The 19754-nt window shown below is 41.8% G+C and overlaps 1 protein-coding gene across 5 annotated transcripts in view; it reads left to right on the plus strand.

Annotated features, from left to right (window-relative positions):
- The window catches only part of FARP2 (FERM, ARH/RhoGEF and pleckstrin domain protein 2), a 71156-nt gene that overhangs the window by 29685 nt on the left and 21717 nt on the right, over positions 1 to 19754 (plus strand). For all 5 annotated transcript variants that reach the window (XM_018083131.1, XM_018083132.1, XM_018083135.1 and 2 more), the window contains 6 exons: positions 4447 to 4594; positions 5418 to 5507; positions 6574 to 6737; positions 6884 to 6952; positions 8340 to 8397; positions 9075 to 9315. In XM_018083131.1, coding sequence (XP_017938620.1) covers positions 4447 to 4594; positions 5418 to 5507; positions 6574 to 6737; positions 6884 to 6952; positions 8340 to 8397; positions 9075 to 9315 — 770 coding nt within the window. The remainder of the gene's footprint in view (positions 1 to 4446; positions 4595 to 5417; positions 5508 to 6573; positions 6738 to 6883; positions 6953 to 8339; positions 8398 to 9074; positions 9316 to 19754) is intronic.

Raw genomic sequence — 19754 nt, forward strand, 5'->3', positions numbered from 1 at the left:
GATTCCCTTCTTTTTTTAAATTGCTTCACTGTAGCTATTAGAAGTTGTAGAGCATCATCAACCTGAATAAAGCAGAACTTCTGTATCCAATCCATTCTGTATATTGAGAATGTTGTAATCAGAAAGATGACAATTGAAAGCTTCTTTTCTATTAAATATTTTTTTTCTTTCACTTTTACAAATACTTTCTTTTACTTCCACAAGTAGACTATACTTAACTTTGCAAATGTAGTAATGGTAAACAGAATGAGTTATATTTTTGGTGTAGCATATTACTTAGTTGATTAACAAGAGGCTGAGTTTACTTATTTCTGTAGTTAATTAAAAAAAATAAAGGGTTTATATTTTGTAGATGGTGTATTGATGGGTGTGCAGTTAAATCATGATTCAGACACTCAAAATACAATTTTTGCTGTCTTCCTGAGAGTAGTAGAATACTTGCTGTGAGGTGAGTGCAGTCCAGGATTCAACATGTGTTCACATGGCTGTGGTTTCTTTGTCAGGAAAGAAGTAGAAGATTTGATAGATTTATATTTACATTTACTGTTGTCCTTTCACAACTTGTTAGCCTAGTTGTCCATGATTTAAATTCTTTCAAGTGTGTATAAATTAGAAAAATTCTAACTTTACACTTCATCTTTAAAGTTCTATATTGATTACTGGGTTTAAATGCCCTGTAAATCATCTAACACTTGACAGCATTTATTCTGAATCCATTACCACGGGAATATTGTAACACACAACCAGTATTTGTACACAGAAGTGGATGTAAGGAACCTTTATGTTAAAACCTATTGCACTGACAGCAGTTTTTGCTGGAAATACTGTTAATAGATAGTCTGTTGTCCATTGACCTGGGGAAGATTAAGTAGATTTATCTGCTTAATGGCTGAACAAAATTAGAGCAGATTGTTTTGGGGCTGGGCTGTGCAGCTAAGCCTGCAGCCATCATCTGAGGGCAATTACTGAAACTGCTCTCTTTGTACCTGTCTGTGGCACAGCCTGGCTTCGCTCCCAGCTTCCCCACACCAGGTTCTGCCTTCTTTGGTAGGTACAGGCACGTTGTGTGCAAGAGAACACTCTTAAAATTGGCTGCTGCCTTATTTTTTATTTTTTTCTGGGATGTGCTGTGCTTTGGATCATATCTAACAGTACATGAAATAACTGTCAGTGGTTCTGCATCAGTTACACCAGACTGTTCACGAGGAATTTTTAGTACTATATAGCTCCGATTTTCTAGTTGCCATTTTGTTTTTGTCTCCCTTCCCTTCCAACCCTCCTTGCCAACCTCAGCACCCTCTTTAAAAGACAAAGGCCCACTTTCATTCCTAATGTCGTTATGTTCAAAAGAATTATAGCAGGAATTAGTGTGGGTGGGAGTTACACACAGTGCTCTCAGAGTGTAACCGAGGAAGCTGTAGCCAAAAGGAGGATTTATGATCCACTTCTTTTGTGTTGTATGTGTTTAACAAACAGGAACCATGGTACTCCTGCTTTTATAACGCAGTTAAGGAATCTGTGGTAGAAATGGAAACAACACTTAAAGCTGGTATTAAAAGCACTTACTCATTTCAGTGAGGGGAGGAGGAATCTGCTTTGCCAGTTGAAGCTCTTGGACATAACTAGCACATGTAACAGTAACACTGGTAGAAATGCAGCTACAAGGCTCTCTCTGTAGTTTGGTGTTTCTTTCTCCATTTGAAATCAGGTTTTTGTTCCTCTGTGTGTGTTCTTTGCAATCCCTTTATACATACGTGGTCACAAATATTGACGTTTGGATAAGGGTGGATTATGGACTGAACTTGTAAACTTAGGAATGTCACTGAATCCCTGCCTTCTGCAGTTGGCAAATAAATGTGGGATTTCCTGTTGCAGTGTTTTAGATTCTTGTTTTTCCCCTTGTGAATGAATAAGGCAACAGAACACTGCTGAAATCCTGTTGTCAGATGTGTGTGCATTCAGGCTTGCTTTCTCTGGGCATTTTGTGTATGTGTGTGTTTCACCCTAAGGAACATTTTACTGAGCATCAAAGAAGCACTGTTTTTTCTGACAGCTTCCATTTTAAAAACCCTAGCATGCTGAATAAGTTTCATAATTGAACTCTGAATTGTAGAGACAGTTCCTACATAGAGTTAATATATATTGCCATCATCCCTGGTTCAGATAAATTCAAATGTGATAATCGTTCACTTCAATATTCTCTATATTTTAAAAAAATCTGTATGGAGCTAAACTGTTGTTTAATATAACACATGACTCTAGGTAAATAGAAGAAGATGTTTTTAAGGAGCATGACTAGAAAGGCAAGTTAGGAAGAGCAGGAGAATTTATTTAGTACTGATGTTGTGGTTGGCACTCCATAGTACACAAAAATAGGTAACACTAAAAGTAGTTTATCATCTGTTTTAATGAAATGAAAGGAAGATTTATGGAAGGAAGGCCGTTTCTTGGCAAACAGAGGTTTTAAAATTTGGCTTAGTCTGTGTGTGTAGGAATCTAATCTGGTTTCAGCACTGCTTGGTTGTAAATAGAATAATAATAAATTTTTATCACCCGTGTCTTCCTTCTATCATTACATTTATCCTAGTGAACTTGCACAAGCATGAACTTGCTCATGCAGCACTTGCCTGGAAGTAATTTGGTATTTATTATTTCTAATCATTGTCAGTAATGATAATTAATTTATGTGGCTGTGGCTGAAATAGCCTCACCACTCTGAGTGCCTCTGCAGGTCTGTGCTGGTGGTGTTTCATAGAATCACAGCCTGATTTAGACTGGAAGAGACCTTAAAGATCATCTTGTTCCACCTCCTGCCATGGGCAGGGACACCTTCCACTAGCCCAGGTTACTCCAAGCCCCGTCCATCCTGACCTTGAACACTTCCAGGGATGGGGCAGCCACAGCTTCTCTGGGCAACCTGTGCCAGGGCCTCTCTGAGTAAAGAATTTCTGTTAACGTCTACTCTAAATCTCTTCTCTTTTAGTTTAAAACCATTCCCCTTTGTGCTGTCACTATCTGCCCATACAAAAAGTCCCCCTCCCTCTTTTCTATGAGCCCTCTTTAAGTCCTGAAAGGCTGCAGTGAGGTCTCCCCAGAGCCTTCTCTTCTGGACACCCACAGCCTGTCTCCATAGCAGAGGGTCTTCTGCCCAGCCCTCGGAGCATCTCCTTGGCCTCCTCTGGTCTTGCTCCAGCAGCTCCACATTCTACTGATGTTGGGGGCCCCAGAAGTTGACACAGCACTGCAGGTGGGGTTTCCATGGGGTTGGCACAGGAGAAGGGTCTCCTGCTTTACCTGATTCTCCTGGACTGTATTTATACCTAAAACTGGACAGTAGTGTTGTCTTGCAGGATGTGTAATTCAGAGACCTCCTTGGGCAACAGGCTTGTGTTTCTGATAAGGACTTTTTTGCTTTGTGGTGTCACTGGGGCACCATCAGTAGCAACGGTTGGACTTGATCATCTTTGAGGTCTTTTCCAGACATAATGATTTGGTGATTCTATGATTCTAAGAACTCCTTCATTTCCATGGTAGCATATGTTCATGGAGGATCCTAAACCCCTTGTCAGGACCCCTGAACTGATAGAGAGTGGTTTGACTTATGGGAAGAAGTCTTGTACGAGCTGAAAAATGGACTACAATACAATACACCCCCTGTCATGGAGAAAAACTGGGGGGGGTGAGGGGAAGAAAAAGGACTGTTTTCACGCAGGAGAACAAAATATCTGTGACATCAGCTAGCTTGGGGAGCAGTCAGTGAGGGCTGAATCTTTGATGGGTGTGTGCCAGAGTCTTGAACAGTCTCTGTGTTGCTGTTTTGGACGTCGTGTGCTCTCATAGAGCAGTTGCTCCCTTTTGTGTACAGCTTCCTCCTGTTTTCAGTGTAATTTCCACAGCAGATGAGGTTTCATTTTAAAGATCCTTCTCTAGATTCCTTGGCATGGAGGTAATTGTCCAGCTGAAGACTGGGGGAATCTGCTGTACCAGGTAGTAGTAATTTTGTAGTCCCAAAACCTGACCTGAAATGGGTCATTCTGTTGCAATATTTGCTTTGTTTCTGTTGTGCTGGCTATGCAGCTCTGCCAGCTCTCACTTCTTATCTGGTTAATGCTAATGTGTACACAAGCAAGCAGAAGAAAGAGCATAGAGGATTGAATCTGGATTTGTTCAACTTCATAGTTTCTAAAGTGAAAAAGCTCTGAGCTAGTTAACATCTGTTTTAGCATCTGTCTTGGGATGCATTTGAGGTTGGTCATCATCTGTGTCATACAGAACTCCTCTTACAGAACTTTCAGTGTAATACTTAACTTGGAGTGAAACTGCCCAAATAAATGAGACAGAAAATTCTCATTTAGTGCCAGAGTTCAGACTTAAGTGCATTAGCCGTGTTGGCAGTATTATAGAATCAGATTGCTCCTAAAACTTTATTTTTCTCCCTCTTTGCAGGGGTCAAACTCCAGCTGAATCTGACTTTCAAGTGCTTGAAATTGCCCGGAAACTGGAGATGTATGGCATCAGATTCCACCTCGCCTCCGACCGTGAGGGCACCAAAATCAACCTGGCAGTCTCACACATGGGAGTGCTGGTGTTCCAGGTACGACAGGGAGGGCCGAGTCTGTCCGTCTGTCCTTTAGCATGTCTTGCAGTCAGTCTCTCATTTTAATATCAGGTGTCTCTGATCACTTCCAAACTTAGCACGTTTTATGGTCAAGGAGTGTCATTTAAGTCCCCAAAATATTGTTTGATGCAGTTTGTTCTTGCTGATGCAGAGCAGAGAGCATCAAAGCCGACAGTGGCGGTGAGGTAGAGGGGTTTTGTGTGAGAGTTAGATGTGTGGTCAGGGAACATCATCAGTTCAATTCGTTTGGTGCAGCCCTGGGACAGATTTGTCATCCCGGAATTTTAGGTCGGTTTCCCTTCTTTCAATGTTCCAGTGTATTTTTACCAGGATACCATTGCTCTTAGTGTGTAGAAGTGCTGATTGATTGAAGTGATTGGACCAATTAGTGCTACTGTGTTTGTTGTGTTAAATAAGTGACTCAGTGCTCAGAGTCCTGTTTATGGATGCAGTTATATTGTTTTCCTCTCACCAAAACACAGAGGCAGCTTATCTACTAAAATACATCCCTTTGGGCGCTCGTTTTCTATTTATTTTGTGTTTTACCTGTTCTTTGGTTACTGTGGGGAAGCTTCTTTTTGGAGGTGCATCATGCAGTCCTGCAATTCCTTGCAGACTCCTTGGTGACCTCTTTCTTGTTTAAGGGAATACTGTCACCAGAACTAAAAATACAGCAGGATGTACTGGGGTGGGGAAGGTGTCTACATGCACATGTCTATATAACTGCAACAGAATTATGTTTGTTATTCCACCCTTCTGAAACTTTTGCCAACTTTTAACTGTTCTCATTTTAATTCAGGGTAACACGAAAATCAATACCTTCAACTGGTCCAAAGTCCGTAAACTGAGCTTCAAGAGGAAAAGATTCCTTATTAAGCTCCACCCAGAGGTCTGTGCAAGTTTTTCTGTAATATAGACTGGTCAGTTGAAAAAACTACCTATGCTTCATTTTATTATGAACATTTCTAGAGTTTGTGATTTTATAAAACAACCTCAGCAGGGCAGGCTTCTCTTCATCATTCAAGTATAAATCTTTCCTTTCTCACCTCATAGCTGTCACCTTAGATCTTTAGGTTTTGTGTTTCAGCCTCAGCTCACCCTTAACATAGGCATACACATGCATAAATGTAAGACAGGAAAAAATTACTAAACCCAAGTATTTGGTGCATCCTGTCTCTGTACTTCTACTCTGAGAAGGTTACCTCTAGTTTCTTGATTCAAATGAGAATAACCTGTTACACCTCAGGAGGGAGTAGGTGGCTGGGATTGTATTGTTGGAGCTTAGTTTTAAGAGTAGTGTGATTACTCTTGCTTTATCTTTTGTATGCATCTGTATAGCAGAAGTGTTATTTTTCATGCTTGACTGATTTACAGTAGATGTTTTTGATTGCAGATGTCATCAAAGTTGTTGTTGCTTCCACACTGTGTGACTAGATTAATTTATATTAGAAAAGGGGCAAAAAACACCTTTGAACATAATATAATTACATGTATCAAGGACACCTGAAACAGGACACAGTGTCTGCCTGTGTAGTAATGACCCTCAGAAATTTCATGTGATAACTGTACTCTGACATATGCAGTATTTTCCAGTCTTGTCTAAATCTCAGAAAGTGAGAGAAGCATCAGAACTCCTAAGAAAGGAGAAGTATTTTAAAATTGCTACTATTTCACTTACATATTTTAATTTCTTCGGAATTTCTAAAGGTGGGTTATGTTGAGCATGTTTCTAAAGCCAAGTGCATTTTAAACACTTTTACAGTCTCAAGGTAAGCGATTTAAATGGTTTTTGACTACCATCAGAATCACTCCTATGCTTTAAGGCATATGAGAAGTGACTTAGCAAAATTCTGCATCTCACTGGAGTTCAGCCTTTTTGTTTGCACCCATTTGTTCTCTCCTTTACTCCTCATTGTCATTTTATGTGCTCCTTAACTTCTGTGTTTTTTTCCCAGGGCCCGTATCAAGATACGTTGGAGTTTCTTTTGGGAAGTAGGGATGAGTGTAAAAACTTCTGGAAAATCTGTGTTGAGTATCACACGTTCTTTAGGCTATTTGATCAGCCAAAGCCAAAGGCTAAAGCAGTGTTCTTCACCAGAGGGTCATCGTTCAGATACAGGTAGGGAGAAACAGAACAGATTCATTAAAGCTGAACTCATTATGTCTTAGAAAATGAGATCCAAAGGAAGAAGTATTCTAAAGTCATTCCATCTCTAGTGCTCATCCCCTGTGTTTGATAACGTTTGTACTTTTGTGGGTTCACAGTGGACGAACACAGAAGCAACTAGTGGATTATATTAAGGACAGTGGGATGAAGAGAACCCCGTATGAAAGGTGAGATCAAAGAGCTTTGTAAGGTGAAATGTAGCTGGGACTTTCACAGTGCCCTTATTGGCTGAATTTCGGTGTTTTAAATGCTCCTTGGAGGCATGGCCATTCTCAGTTACTAAGGTTTCTCTCAAAGTAGCTGAGCTAAATGTAAAAAAGTTATTATTTTGTGATGATTTAAGAAGCTTAGGAAAGTTTCAATATAATATATTGATGTCTGTGGACAATGTGTGGCTTAGGCATCTGAAAGTTCAGCATGTATTGAAGATTCCCTGACATTACTGAGTCTGTGTGCTCCTGTAGCTGTGCAAGCAGCCAGTGGCAGAGCTCATAATTGAACTTGGGATCTGCAAGTCTGAAACCATCGCCTTAAATACTCATTTGTTTCTAAACATATAAATATATAAATTAAGAATGTGCCTTTTTATTATAAAATTGTCATTTCCTTACTAGACACTGAAAGCTGTCCTGTCTGCATGTGGAAAACTCCTCCTAGTCTTTCATCTGAAAGAGTATAGGGACTTAATAGGAATTTTTAAAAATTTGCATTAATCTAGTATTAATAAATATTTTTTATGTCTCAGACTCCAGCTGACCTCCTTTTCTATATGAAAAATTGATTTTCTAGTTAATTAATGACATAGAATGAATCTAACCGTGAGTGTAATGCAAGATACCACTTTCTGGGGTCTAACATACAGAATTTTATATGATTGACTGAATTTGTAAAAATTTGTAAAATTATTGCGTGTTAACTCGTTATGGTTCTGAAGCCATTCTTTGTGGATGTTTATTCTGATGTCAAAGGAAATGGTAACAAGAGACTGACACCCACCTGTCAACAAGTCCCTGAGCGTAGCCAAGTTTGTTGGGGTTGGTCTCTTCTCCCAGGTAACAAGTGACAGGACGAGAGGAAACGGCCTCAAGTTGTGCCAGGGGAGGTTTAGGTTCGATATTAGGGAAAACTTCTTCACTGAACGGGTGGTCAGGCTCTGGCACAGGGTGCCCAGCACAGTGGTGGAGTCACTATCCCTGGAAGTGTTCAAAAAACATGGAGATGGGACACTTGAGAACACAACTTCATGCTGGGCTTGGCAGTGCTGGGGGAGCAGTTGAACTTGATGATCTTAGAGATCTTTTCCAACCTGAATGATTCTGTGATTCTACAAATGATCTGGGTCTTGCTTTATTCTATTTTTTGTATGTTTCTTGCTCCTGCATCGTTTAATTTACAGCTCTTTTGACCTTTTTAAATCTTGAACTAGTTTTTAACAAAACACAGTAAAATAGAGCTTGAGAGGTGCCTGTTGGCTGCTGGAATAGCAGTGGGTGACTGGGGAAGGGAGGAGGCTGGTTCATGTCTTGGATGCTCACAGGCTGCTCTGTCCCACAGGAGGCACAGCAAGGTCAGAGCATCCACTCGCGCCTCCAACGCAGATGTGCCAAAACAGGTCAGTTCTGCAGTGCTCTTGGTGTGGTGGTCAGGGGCATGGACAAACAGCTTTCTGAGGTGATGCTGAAGGAGTCAACCCTCCAGAATTGCTTTCACTGTTTGGTCTTCATCCCTGCTTCGCAGCTCTTTTTGTGGGTGTTACTGGTTTGATAGTTGTAGCCAATGGAGTGTAAAGTGAGTAGTATTTCACTTTTCAAAGTTCAGCTGAACTGAAAAGGAAATGTCAGACTTTCTAGTATGTTATTATTTCAGAGGATTAGTTTGTCTCCAGATACTCTCTGGCAGTCTTGAGTTCATTGTGTAGATGCCTTCTGCAGACCCCGGCAAGAAACAAGCATTTCACTGAATGCACTTGTGTTACGTGGGAGATGTTAAGGAAGCATCACAGAATTTCACTGTCATTTTGTTATTTTTCCTTGTGGATGCTTGTTCAGCAGAGGCTGTAAAATACACGGATTTAATTTTCCATCCAGTTACCAGAATTAAAGAAAACAGACCTTGTTTCGTACAGGGGCTGCTGGATCAGCTTCTGTGCAGTGTTTTGTTTGCTGTAAAGTGAGCTCCTCTGAAGCACATATTCCTTCTGCATCTGTGGGTAACTGGATGTTTCAGTTGTTTTTATGTATTACAAAAACCTTTTTATCTGTTGTGTTTCTGCTTTTTTTCCCCTCTTAGAGTGTCCCATTCACTGAGGGCTTGAGAACCCCAGGGTCTCCTGCCTCGACAGCTGCTCCCTTTTCCTCGGTTCGCTCCTCGGCCAGTCCTGCTCCTGTCCTGCCCATCTTTGCTGAATCCAGCCCTTCCTCCTTGGACCCCCGAGCACCGTACACAAGGATTCCAGACAAAACCACTGCAGCACCAGCAGAAGAAGCGGGGAGGAATCTGATGCAGCAACCCGGATCTCCCATGCTCCAAGGTGTTGGGTTTGGTAGTGTTGAAGGAAACTGTAACCTGTCTTGTCCTGTTGTTGAGAGTGATTGTGGTGTAGATGTAGACATAGAGAGGAGTAGTAAGGAGAGCAGGGTTGTTGGTTGTAAAAATGACAATGATGAGGATGACTTTACCACAGGTGTATTCATTGCTGAAAAGGAGCAGCAGCACGGCAGCCGGGGTGCCCCTCTTTTCACACTGGCAAATGCACAGTTACAGGTGTCAGAGGAGTTTATTGATGATGACCCAGCAGAAATGTCCTTTTTTGCTGGGGGCTCTGAAGCATTTTCCTATGTGTACAGTGGGTTAGAGTTAAAGGGTTCTGAGTTTTCTAAGTGTATGTCGGAGTCACCTCGTTTAACTACAGATGCCCTCCAGCAAAACGCAGTCTCTGCTCAGTCGAGCCCCGACAGGTACTCGACTGAAGCTGTGGATATGAATATGGAGGAGGAGTTTGAATTTGAAGAAGGGAGTGATTTCAACGGCAACGAGAGGCCATCGGACACCTCAGAGCTGTTTGAGGTGAAGGCCCAAGCGAGCAGAATGCAAAGCCTCCTGAGCCCCTCTGAAACGAGTTCCCTCATCAACAACCGCTCTGAGAGCAGCTCCCTCAATAACTTGCCGCTGAATGGAACGTCCTCCCTGCATGCCTATGGCTCTGCCAACCATTCCGAGGCCAGCTCCATGGTGAACTTCCCTGCCTACTCAGTGCGCTCCGAGTCCAGCTCAGCCTTCCAGTTCACGGACATTATTGACCAGCTGGAGCAGCTGAGCTACCCACCCACCACCACAGAAGACTCCAGCAGCACGGACACGGACTCCTGGGACTCCGGAACTGCTGCGCCTCTGGATGTAAATCTTTTCTTTAGTAACCCTTTTGCTCAAGGCACTGGGGATAACTTCGGTTTTGACTTTCAGAACAATTTAAAAAACCTCACGCAAGAAGACTGGACAGAGAAGTCACACGTCAGTCGCGAGTCTTGATTTTTGTGACCGATCCCTCTGTGCTGTTCAGACTTGGAAGTCAAAAGGGTGTGATCAGTTGCTTTAGGAAAGAAAACCCCAATCCAGTGGCTGGATTTTAAATCACATAATGTAGTTAATTATTTTTTTTTTGTTAATTCATATACCTCTTCAGTTTCCCTCAAGGCATCCAGGCTGTGGTGCTGTGTTTCCATGCATCACACTGCATCAAGAACAGGTTATAATATGCTACAATGTTGGAAAATACTGCATTTAGGAAAACCCACTGATTTCAAAGAACTTAAGTATCAACTGGCTCATGCAGACATCACAACTTACAGTATACTGAAGGATTTCTTTGGCTAAAAACATATCTGTAAGAGTCTGATGTATGCTGTTCCTGCAACACCTGCATAAAACAGTCACTTTTGCACATGCTTATTAATCAGCAGCTGCTTCCACTAAATTGCCCATTTTCCAGCGCTGTAGCAAGATCCACATTTTGTTTTTGTTTCCACAATCAAAAAAAAGAACACTCTTCAAATCATCTCTGAAGGACAGTTTTAAAATATCAACCTATGCAACATGTCTGTGGTATGCTTCGAAGAACAAATAGCCTGTGTGGTAGTTGGGAAGAGAGAATGTGTACGCAACCAAACTTCTTGTGAAGACAATCATATTTGCTGACTTCCAAGTGCCTTCAGCAGTCCAGCAGCAAACATTTTGCAGCAGTTTGGAGATATACAGAGACTATAAAAGCACTTAATCCCCATCGCATTTTGTCTCACCTTCTTTCTCGTTATTTAGTCACTGCATAAAAATACTTACAGGACACTTTTCTGAATTAATTTGTATCTGTGGGGGACAGCTAGTGGTAAACCCGGTGATAGCTTTAACTTTTTCTTTAAGATATGGGCTGTATTCAGAAAAATATAAAATTTTCTGAGAAGTTGAGTTGTTAGGAGGGGTGAATACTGGAGACAACAGTTAGAGCTTCAGGGCTTTTATAAATTCTTTTAGGCGGGTGACTTTGATGTGAAACTTGACCTATAAGTTTGAAAGCGTAATTGAAAAGACAGTTACTGAACTGGTCACATGTAATTTAGCAACATTTATTGAGGCGAAACAGCAAAAGTTGTGGAATGTCCTTCCTAACTGCCGTGGTTTGGGGTAGTGACATTACAGAGTCACAGAATCCCAGGTTGGAAAAGACCCCCGAGATCAGAGAGTCCAACCTGAGCTTCGGCTCGTAATAGCAGTTTTTAGGGTATTCTGCTTTTGTACAAGCAAGAATGTGAAATCCATTACACCTGACCCAAATCTTGTGCATCATCTCCTTCAGACGTTTGTTTTTGGGGTTTCCTTCTGCCCAGTTTTCAGTCCTTTGCAGAGGGAGTGCAGTGCTGGTACAGTCAAGGCCTCCAAAATAAGCAAATTAGTTACAATCATACCTTTATGCTCAATATTACTGATATCAGTTAAAGACCTTAATTGTTTACTCAAACATTTAAAAAGTACTATTATTTCTCAAAATTCTGATAACTAAAACTTTAATAGAATTTTTCTCAACATGTGGCAGGACACGAGGAGGTAAAACCTCCTTTAGTCACCTATTTCTTCCAACTTAGTTTTACCAAGATGTGATTATTCTGCACAGCACTTGCTTTTATCTCACTTGACTTACTGTGTTTTAGTGAAGTCTCTGTTGTCCCACGAGAAACCTGTCTGCTTTACCAGTGGTACAGAAAGCCAAAGCACTTTTAGAACAAAGTATTAGCTCAGACCTCCCAGAATGTACAGCAGTTTGCTCTTTTTGTCATTTATAAGTGCTGTATGTTACTTGTATTTCTCTCCTATTGGATGTGTGTTCTGGCTCTTTGTGTGACTTTATTCAGGCCTGTGGAGATGATGTCCTGCATGTGTGGTGTGACATTTCAAAATAGGACTTGGAGGAGGTCTGTAGTGGTGTCCAAAGCTGGTGCCTTTAAGTATGTTTTTAGGTGCTTCGTCTGATTTCCTCTCACAGTGAACTAGTAAGGAAGAAAAAGAAACCAGAAAAAAGACAGAATTCTGTCTGCAAACTCTCTAACAGGTGGCAGCATCAGGGACAAATATATAGATATAGAGAAAGGCTGTTAGTTTCTTGGATCTATTAAAAAAAGAATCAGGATTCAGCTATTACATATAACTTTGTCTGCCTCTGTTTCATGTCCCGTGCCCCAGTCACAAGCGTTCCTTCTAAATGTGTTAGAATTGCTTAATATGGGAATAAATCCAACTAAATTCTCTTGGTTTTCAGAAGATCTTAGGAGAAAGCTGCCTGTATTTTCGATGGACAGGCTTCCCAGTTCTCTTTCTTGCATCCCAGTTAGTTTGAAAAGGCATCTTCAATGTTTTTCTTCTTGTATTTTGCAATGGTGCAGATCTTTTATTGGCTGTTTCAAATCTCAGGGATTTTTTTTTAAAGAAACTAATGAGAGTCTTAGTGTAGTGCCCCTTTTGTTTTTCTGAAGGAATGGGAGTGACTAGAATCTCAATCCTTTAGCTTAGGGCAGGCTATGTGGATCCACAGGTGAGGACAGAGCAAGGGGAGCTTTGACCCTGCTACAGATATTTTTAGATGAAGGTTTTAGTTAGAGTGAGAGTTCAGAGCTACTGCTGTGCCCCTGGTAGTCCTGTATGTGCTCTGGCTGACTGACAGCATAGAGCTGTTGTGGTTTCCTTCTATGCTTCTCTTGATTTCCAAAGCCATGTGGCTTCTGAGGATATCTTTGCATAGTGAGCTGTGTTTTTTTGTTCATGGTTTCCCAGACAGACACAAAAGAGTAGAAAATTTAATTTGTGATTAGAGTTTTTATTATAGCAAGAAAGCTGTGAGCAAAGGTTCTTCATCATTTCCTTCAGAGGGATAAGTTCAGAGTCACTTTCCAGTACAGATGGAGAGAAAAACCAGCTGCCCTCAAGGGAATGGGATGGTTCCAACCTTTGCAAGGGAGCTTGAACACCATGTGTGGGTTATTTCAATGCAGTGGAACCATGCCAGGCATCCTCTTCTCCACTGACTGTCTCCTGAGATGGCAGGAGAAGGTGAGAGAAGGAATGGCTTTCCCTGCTCTGTCCCCTTCATTTGTCTTTGAGCAGTGTGAGGGAGCAGGTGAACTGCGAGGCAGTGTGGTGTGTCCCGAGTGCTGCCGATGCCGCTGAGCTCTCAGCATTGTTCCCTGGGGTTTGCGTGATCTTCTTTTCACAAGGTCGATACTAAAAATTTAGTTCCTGGTACTGATTTCTGTTTGTTTCCTGAACACACAAGTTTTCTTTTCACAAAGGTGAGCAGTGAGCTGGCAGGTGTGGTGGTGTTGGTGCCAACCACCTCACCGGGAGCCAGGAGCCTTGCAGGGCCCTGAGCAGCGACCGCTGCTGCGGGAACCAGGGGAGGTGACTTAGAAAAAATGAGAAGATCTTTGTCAAGTATCCCATGCAAGAAGAAAGCATTTGAGGAGCTGTGGTAGAGCAGATAAAGCCTAGGTGTAAACATCACGAGTCCAGTGCCCAGTGAGTGGTCACCCCCCCTGCCCCTGACACCCACCTCTGCAGGTACATTCTTTCACGTTTGCTTTCTGACCCCCCTCTGCAGGAGGCTGGGGGGACATACACAGGTACGTACATTTCTAGTCAATGCACGGGTCTTAGGGCTGTGTTTTTCCAGTAGGAGAACCACAGGGGTTTCCAGGTTTGTTCCCCTGCTCCCCACAGTGCACCCAGCAGCTGTTGCAGCGATGGCTCAGCAAAAGGAGGGTACTGGAGCCATCGCTCCGACTCCACAGGGAGTTTTCCTGTGGAAGCAGGGCTGTTTTCCATCCTTCCACGTCTCTCTGTTCTGTGTTAGCAAACACATGCAGCTGTAGGAAGCATGTTAATACCAGTGGCTTTTCCCAATGAGTTAGGCTGCTGGGCTTAGCTCTGCAGTACTCAACTGCACATTGCAGTGTGACTAAAAGGCACCAAAATGCGTGTCTCGAGTGAGTAATTTAATCTGCACCTGTACTCCTCTGTGTGTATACTTACAACGTTTCTATGCTTAAATACATTTATTAAATGTAGAGCACTACTATCAGAGCATTTCCGATTGTCATCTGTGCAGTTAGTGAAACTTAATTTGCACAAAACATGGGTCGTGGAATATTCTCTGACCTATCCATCATCTGATTAAGCTTTGGTAAAATTACTAACCTGTGTTATCTATTGTGTGTAGACTTTGTAATTTTAAAGTACTCATTCATTAGTAAAGTAATACATGCTATATATTCCCAGGACTTGCCATATTTTATCTTAGGATGGAATAGGGCAATATATTGATCTACTCTCACCTTTCACTTTATTTTCCAGTGAATTTCAGAGTTGCTGGATAATCTGGATAATACCAAGTATTGCTCTCCTTTTTCCTGTGTTTATTTGTGTTGTGGTCATAGGCGATTTTGTTTAAAGGGTTTTTGTTTTATTTTGTTAGTGACTTGGTTATGGTTTGGTGTTGGGTTGTTTTTGTTTGGTTTTTTTTTTTGGTGGTGGTAGTTTTTGTTTAGTTGCAAGTCTTGGTAAGGGTAAGGTTTTGCAAAGACACTAATAAAAGTTATTATAATTTTATGCTTTTTGGTGCAAACCTGTCGATAAGTCATTCCCATTATTGTCATTTTGCAAAATGTTCTAAGCCACAGTTACTCAGTACTGATGGAATGAATGAGTATAATCACAGTTCTCAGTGTAGTCCTTTAGCTGTCACTGCCTGTCATTTTCAGGAGCTCTTACACCTCACTGGTCACAAATGCAGTGTGTATATGTATGGCTGTACATATACATTCGCTGCATGAAGATGGGGAGAATTTACAGTTTCAAACGCATCATAAAATCCACTTAATTTATTACCTGCTTATGAGCTCTTATAGGATTAGTCCAGCAGGTGAGCTGGAGCTTTGGAGGTTCAAATTTGGAGCGTGGTGAATTGAACCTGGCCTGTGGGAAGGTGTTGCTGTACGTTTTCCAAAGCCACAACATTCCACTGTTGCTGGAAACGCAAAATTCCCATTTGTTACATACAGGGGTACGTGTGCCTTGGTTAGAGGGACTCCCCAGTTCCATAGGTGCTACTCTTACCAGGAAAGGATTACATTAAAACAAAGAGAGCTGGAATTTCTTAACTGATCTCTTGAACTTTTATCTTTTATACGGTAAATGTTTATTGAATTATATGTTGGGGTTTTGAGTATCTTTGTGTCTGTTCAGATTGCCAATTATGAAACCACAGATTTGTACTAATTCGTAATTTTAATTGTTTATGCAATAAAACAAGGAAAACTTTGATATAAATGACAACATGGGCTTTTTAGCTTTATTTTCGTTACCCTTGTCTTTGAAATAGAATAAATATTTGTTCTCCTAGCCAAGGCATCTTAGAGTTCTCTTCCCAGCTTTCTCCAGACAGTTTTCTCCCCATACCCCTTCACTGAAAGTAGAGCACAGCTGGGGCAGACACTAGTGTGTGGGTTTCAAATTCCTGGTTTGTGCAGACCTTTTGCTTGGCATACAAATGGGACTAGAAGTTCAGATTTCTTTGTAGGAATTACATTTATTGTGGAGACCATTTCTTTTAAACTGGGTATGTCCTTTGAACTCTCTCCTGTATATCTGTTTTTACTGGAAGTTTGTCCTTTATTGCAAACATAGCACGTGGAGGCAATTGCATGTTTTCTAGGTGGAAAGTTCTCCTGCAGGAGTCCGTGACCAGTGTTTAGGTAAATTCTCTTTTCCTGCAAACAAGGGGGGGAAAGGTGGCAAAAGAAGGGCGGTTGTTTCAGATCCTGGGTGTGACCATAAAACTGGGACCAACCTTCGGACTCTACAATGGTACCACGTGTAGATGTGGCCTCACAGGTACCTACAGTTGCACTGGGGCACGTGCCAAGTGCTATAGACCTGCTTTAACATTTAATGTGATCTGTACCTGTGAGAAAGAGATCTTTGAATTTAAGGTCTCTTAAGTAGGTTTTTAGGCTCTTAGATAATTTTCAAGATTCTCTCTCTCTCTCTCTCAACTGTCCCTCATCTTTTTAAAGGAAAGATTTGCAGGGGGAAAATCTATTAGTTGTGATATTTTGAAATAAGGAAGATAGGGTGTTTTCCAGGATTTCATTGTGGTGCGTCAGCTTGCTGATGACTTCACTCTGGAAATAATCCTTTGGTCTGTGCATGCAATGGGTTCAACAGGGCACTGGGCAGAAGAGGGGCTCTGAGTGGGCTCCCATCATCTTCTAGTCGGCCTCTGCAGGGTGTTAGCCTAAAACCAATCTCGTCTGTTTGAAGTAGTAGTAATAACCATGATATAATAATAAAGTTGTTTTCTGTGAAATACAAGAGGCACTCCATTTGATAAGGAGCCATTGGTGACATTTGACCCTCACATAGCTTTTGTCCATCCCATAGTGCTCTGTATTACTGGAGTACTATTGTAGTTGTCTGTCTTTGAATTATTTTAAGCATCCAGGCGTAAAGCTTATAGAACCTATGCTTACATTTTATTTTGGCCAGCCTGTGCATTCAAATCTGGCTTTCTGCATAGGGATTGAATTTAGATTGAAGAAATAAATGGGAAGTGATGCCAAAGCTTATTATCATTCTGCTTGTTACCTCAGTGGAAACCAAATGGAGCCTGCTTCTACATAACCAATATTACTGAGTAGCTGTGGCAGATAAGGCCAGCATCCTCACCCAAGTCTGTAGCTGTGCTCATGCAAACTACAGTGCTTTTGCAATGCTGTATTGATTGTTTTTTATTTTTTACTTCAATTACATGCATGTTGGTCTTTTTATGAAACTGGGTTTGTTTGCTTAAGGATATGTGTTTCTAACTACATAGTGAAACTAAGAGGTGTTAGTATTCTTAAAGATCTTTGAGTATGAATATTACACTGAGCTGATGCATTTTTGGATGTTGCCTTAAGTGCATTTGTATGTGATGTGGAAGCAGAAGTTTGTTGTGTGCAGAATGCAGCCCTGTCTGAGGGTCTGGGCTGCAGCACTGAATCCCCACGTCGTCACATGGACCCCTGACTCCTGCTTGCAGCACTTACGAACACCAGTTTGAGGTGTTTGTGTGACTTACTTGTAGAAAACAAATTTCTACTTCATGCAGAACACCGAAACATGGAAACATTCCTCTGAAAGAATAATCCCTTTTCATGTATCTGGAGGATGCTGCCTGCGGGGAAGGGAAGACCTCAGAGCACCAGGGTTTGATGTCAGAGGGAATCATTCAGGTGTTTTGATCTTTGCATCAGTATTTCTACCTAATTAGGAGTTTTCTACATTGAACAGCTGTTGAAATGGCTTCTCCCTTTACCATCCTTCCCCTGGTGAATAAGGAATTGCTGTACATCCTACCTGCTTGCCTGAAGTCCCTCTGTGCTGCTCTGGTGAAGAAGACTTGGATTATGAGAATGAAAATTACAGTCCTCACCTGTAATGTCATCTGCCAAGACACACTATCAAACTGAGCATTTATCAAACATTTAACTAAACAGATGTTAGCCAAAAAGCTAACCCAAGCTGCTCTGTGACATTTTTATAATCTTTTCTAGAAAAGGCAAATTTGGGAAGTGACAGGACAAGGGGGAATGGCCTTACGCTGAAGGAGGGTAGTTTCAGATGGGATATTAGGAGTAAATTCTTCCCCATGAGGGGGGAGAGGCCCTGGCACAGGTTGCCCAGAGAAGCTGTGGCTGCCCCATCCCTGCAAGTGTCCAAGGCCAGGTTGGATGGGGCTTGGAGCAACCTGGGCTAGTGGAAGGTGCCCCTGTCTATGGCAGGGGGGTGGAGCTGGATGATCTTTAAGGTCTGTTCCAACCCAAACCATTCTGGGATTCTGTGAACGTGTCTCTCATTTCCATCAGTCACTCTGGCTTCAGGCAGTGGGGTTCTTTCTTTTGGATGCAGTATTTGAAATCAGTTTACCAGCCAGTTTACCAATCTGACTGAAACAGGCAAGCAGTGGAGTTTAGAGCAAGTTACATCCCATTTGCTCCTCCTGTATCTGAGCTTTTGGACTGTCTGGAAACAATTCAAGTTACAGATTCTGGAATTCATTGCTACTTCATGTTAAATTCCAAGAACTTAAAGAAGCTCCTCTCCCCTGCAAGCTCGTTTGTTTGGAAGCTGATGTTTCAGCATTCCTGGCATGTAAAAGCAAACCTTGAATAAACTCCTGTTTCTGGATAGGTAAAACAAATGCCAGGCAGTGTTGCTTTCCAGGGGTGATATTAAAAGCAGTGGGAATGGAGAAAATGCTCAGGCAGAAGCAAAAATCTGCTCCAGAATTAGTGCTGGACTAGTGTATGAATGGTTAACTCTGCAGCCTGGATGATCTGAATCTCTTCCAGGTGACCGAGTGCAGCACTGTTTAGCTTCCTGCGTTTGTCCATGTGGAATTCCAGGCTGGGGCTGCCTCGCCCTGGGTGTGCTTCCCGAGCCTGAGCAGCTGGGAATCGAAAGCCTCAGCTCCTTCTGCAGCACCCGTGCCTCGTGACTGTGTCAGGAAATGCTGTATATCCGTGGGGACTGGTGTTTTTTAAAGCCTTTTGCGATGATTTCTAAGTAGTCTGGGAAATGATGGGTTGGCAGTTTAGGGTTGGCTCCTGATTTCCCTGTTTGCCTTTGGGCAGGTGGTTTAGCACTTGTGACTTGACAAATCCTGCTGGGGAGGCTTGGGAGCGTGGCTGGGTGTTTGAGCTGGAGATACTGAAATGTTGGTACCTGTTTAGTTGCCTCACCTGAGGAAACTCATCTGTTTATCACAGACAAGATCAGAAAAAATAATATGTGAGGTTAGGAGGAATTCTGTGTGTGTAGTGTAATTGGAGTGTCTGTCACCTTTGTTTGGTCCCAAAAAGTTGATCTGGAATGGTCATTTTCCCCGTGAACCCCCAAGGGGAGTCTGCATGCTGAAAAGAGGAGGCTTAAATTCACTGTGATGGTGCCTTATGTGTCAGAAATCTCTAAAGGGTCCACAAATGAAATAATAATAATATTTTTTAAAAAGACTATTAATAATCTAAAGCAAAGCAGTACCTGTTGCTCCTGCTTGTAACAGGTTTAGCTGTGGATTGTGTCCATCCAGTTAATACTCAGTGCTGCAAAATTGATTTTCTTGAGATTATTCTATTCATATATTAGAAGAGCTAGGAATGAACTCTCTTGCATGCTCCCTCTCTGTATAGCAAGAGGTTTTCCTCTTCCGTTGGACAAATTTTGGAGATTCCCTGATTTCTGAATGTATTTTTACCATACTTTGTCGTCCGAAGTGGTGAGTTGTGGAATGATTTGTCCTAGCTTTTCCCTGGGTTGAAAAGTAACTCTTGTATTGAGGAGGAAAAATGAAAACTGTGTTCTGGTCCCTGCAGTATAACCCTATGTTGT

Source organism: Manacus vitellinus, unplaced genomic scaffold (assembly GCF_001715985.3).
Source record: "Manacus vitellinus isolate BGI_N305 unplaced genomic scaffold, ASM171598v3 scaffold_60_pilon, whole genome shotgun sequence".
In the NCBI taxonomy this organism is placed as follows: domain Eukaryota; kingdom Metazoa; phylum Chordata; class Aves; order Passeriformes; family Pipridae; genus Manacus; species Manacus vitellinus.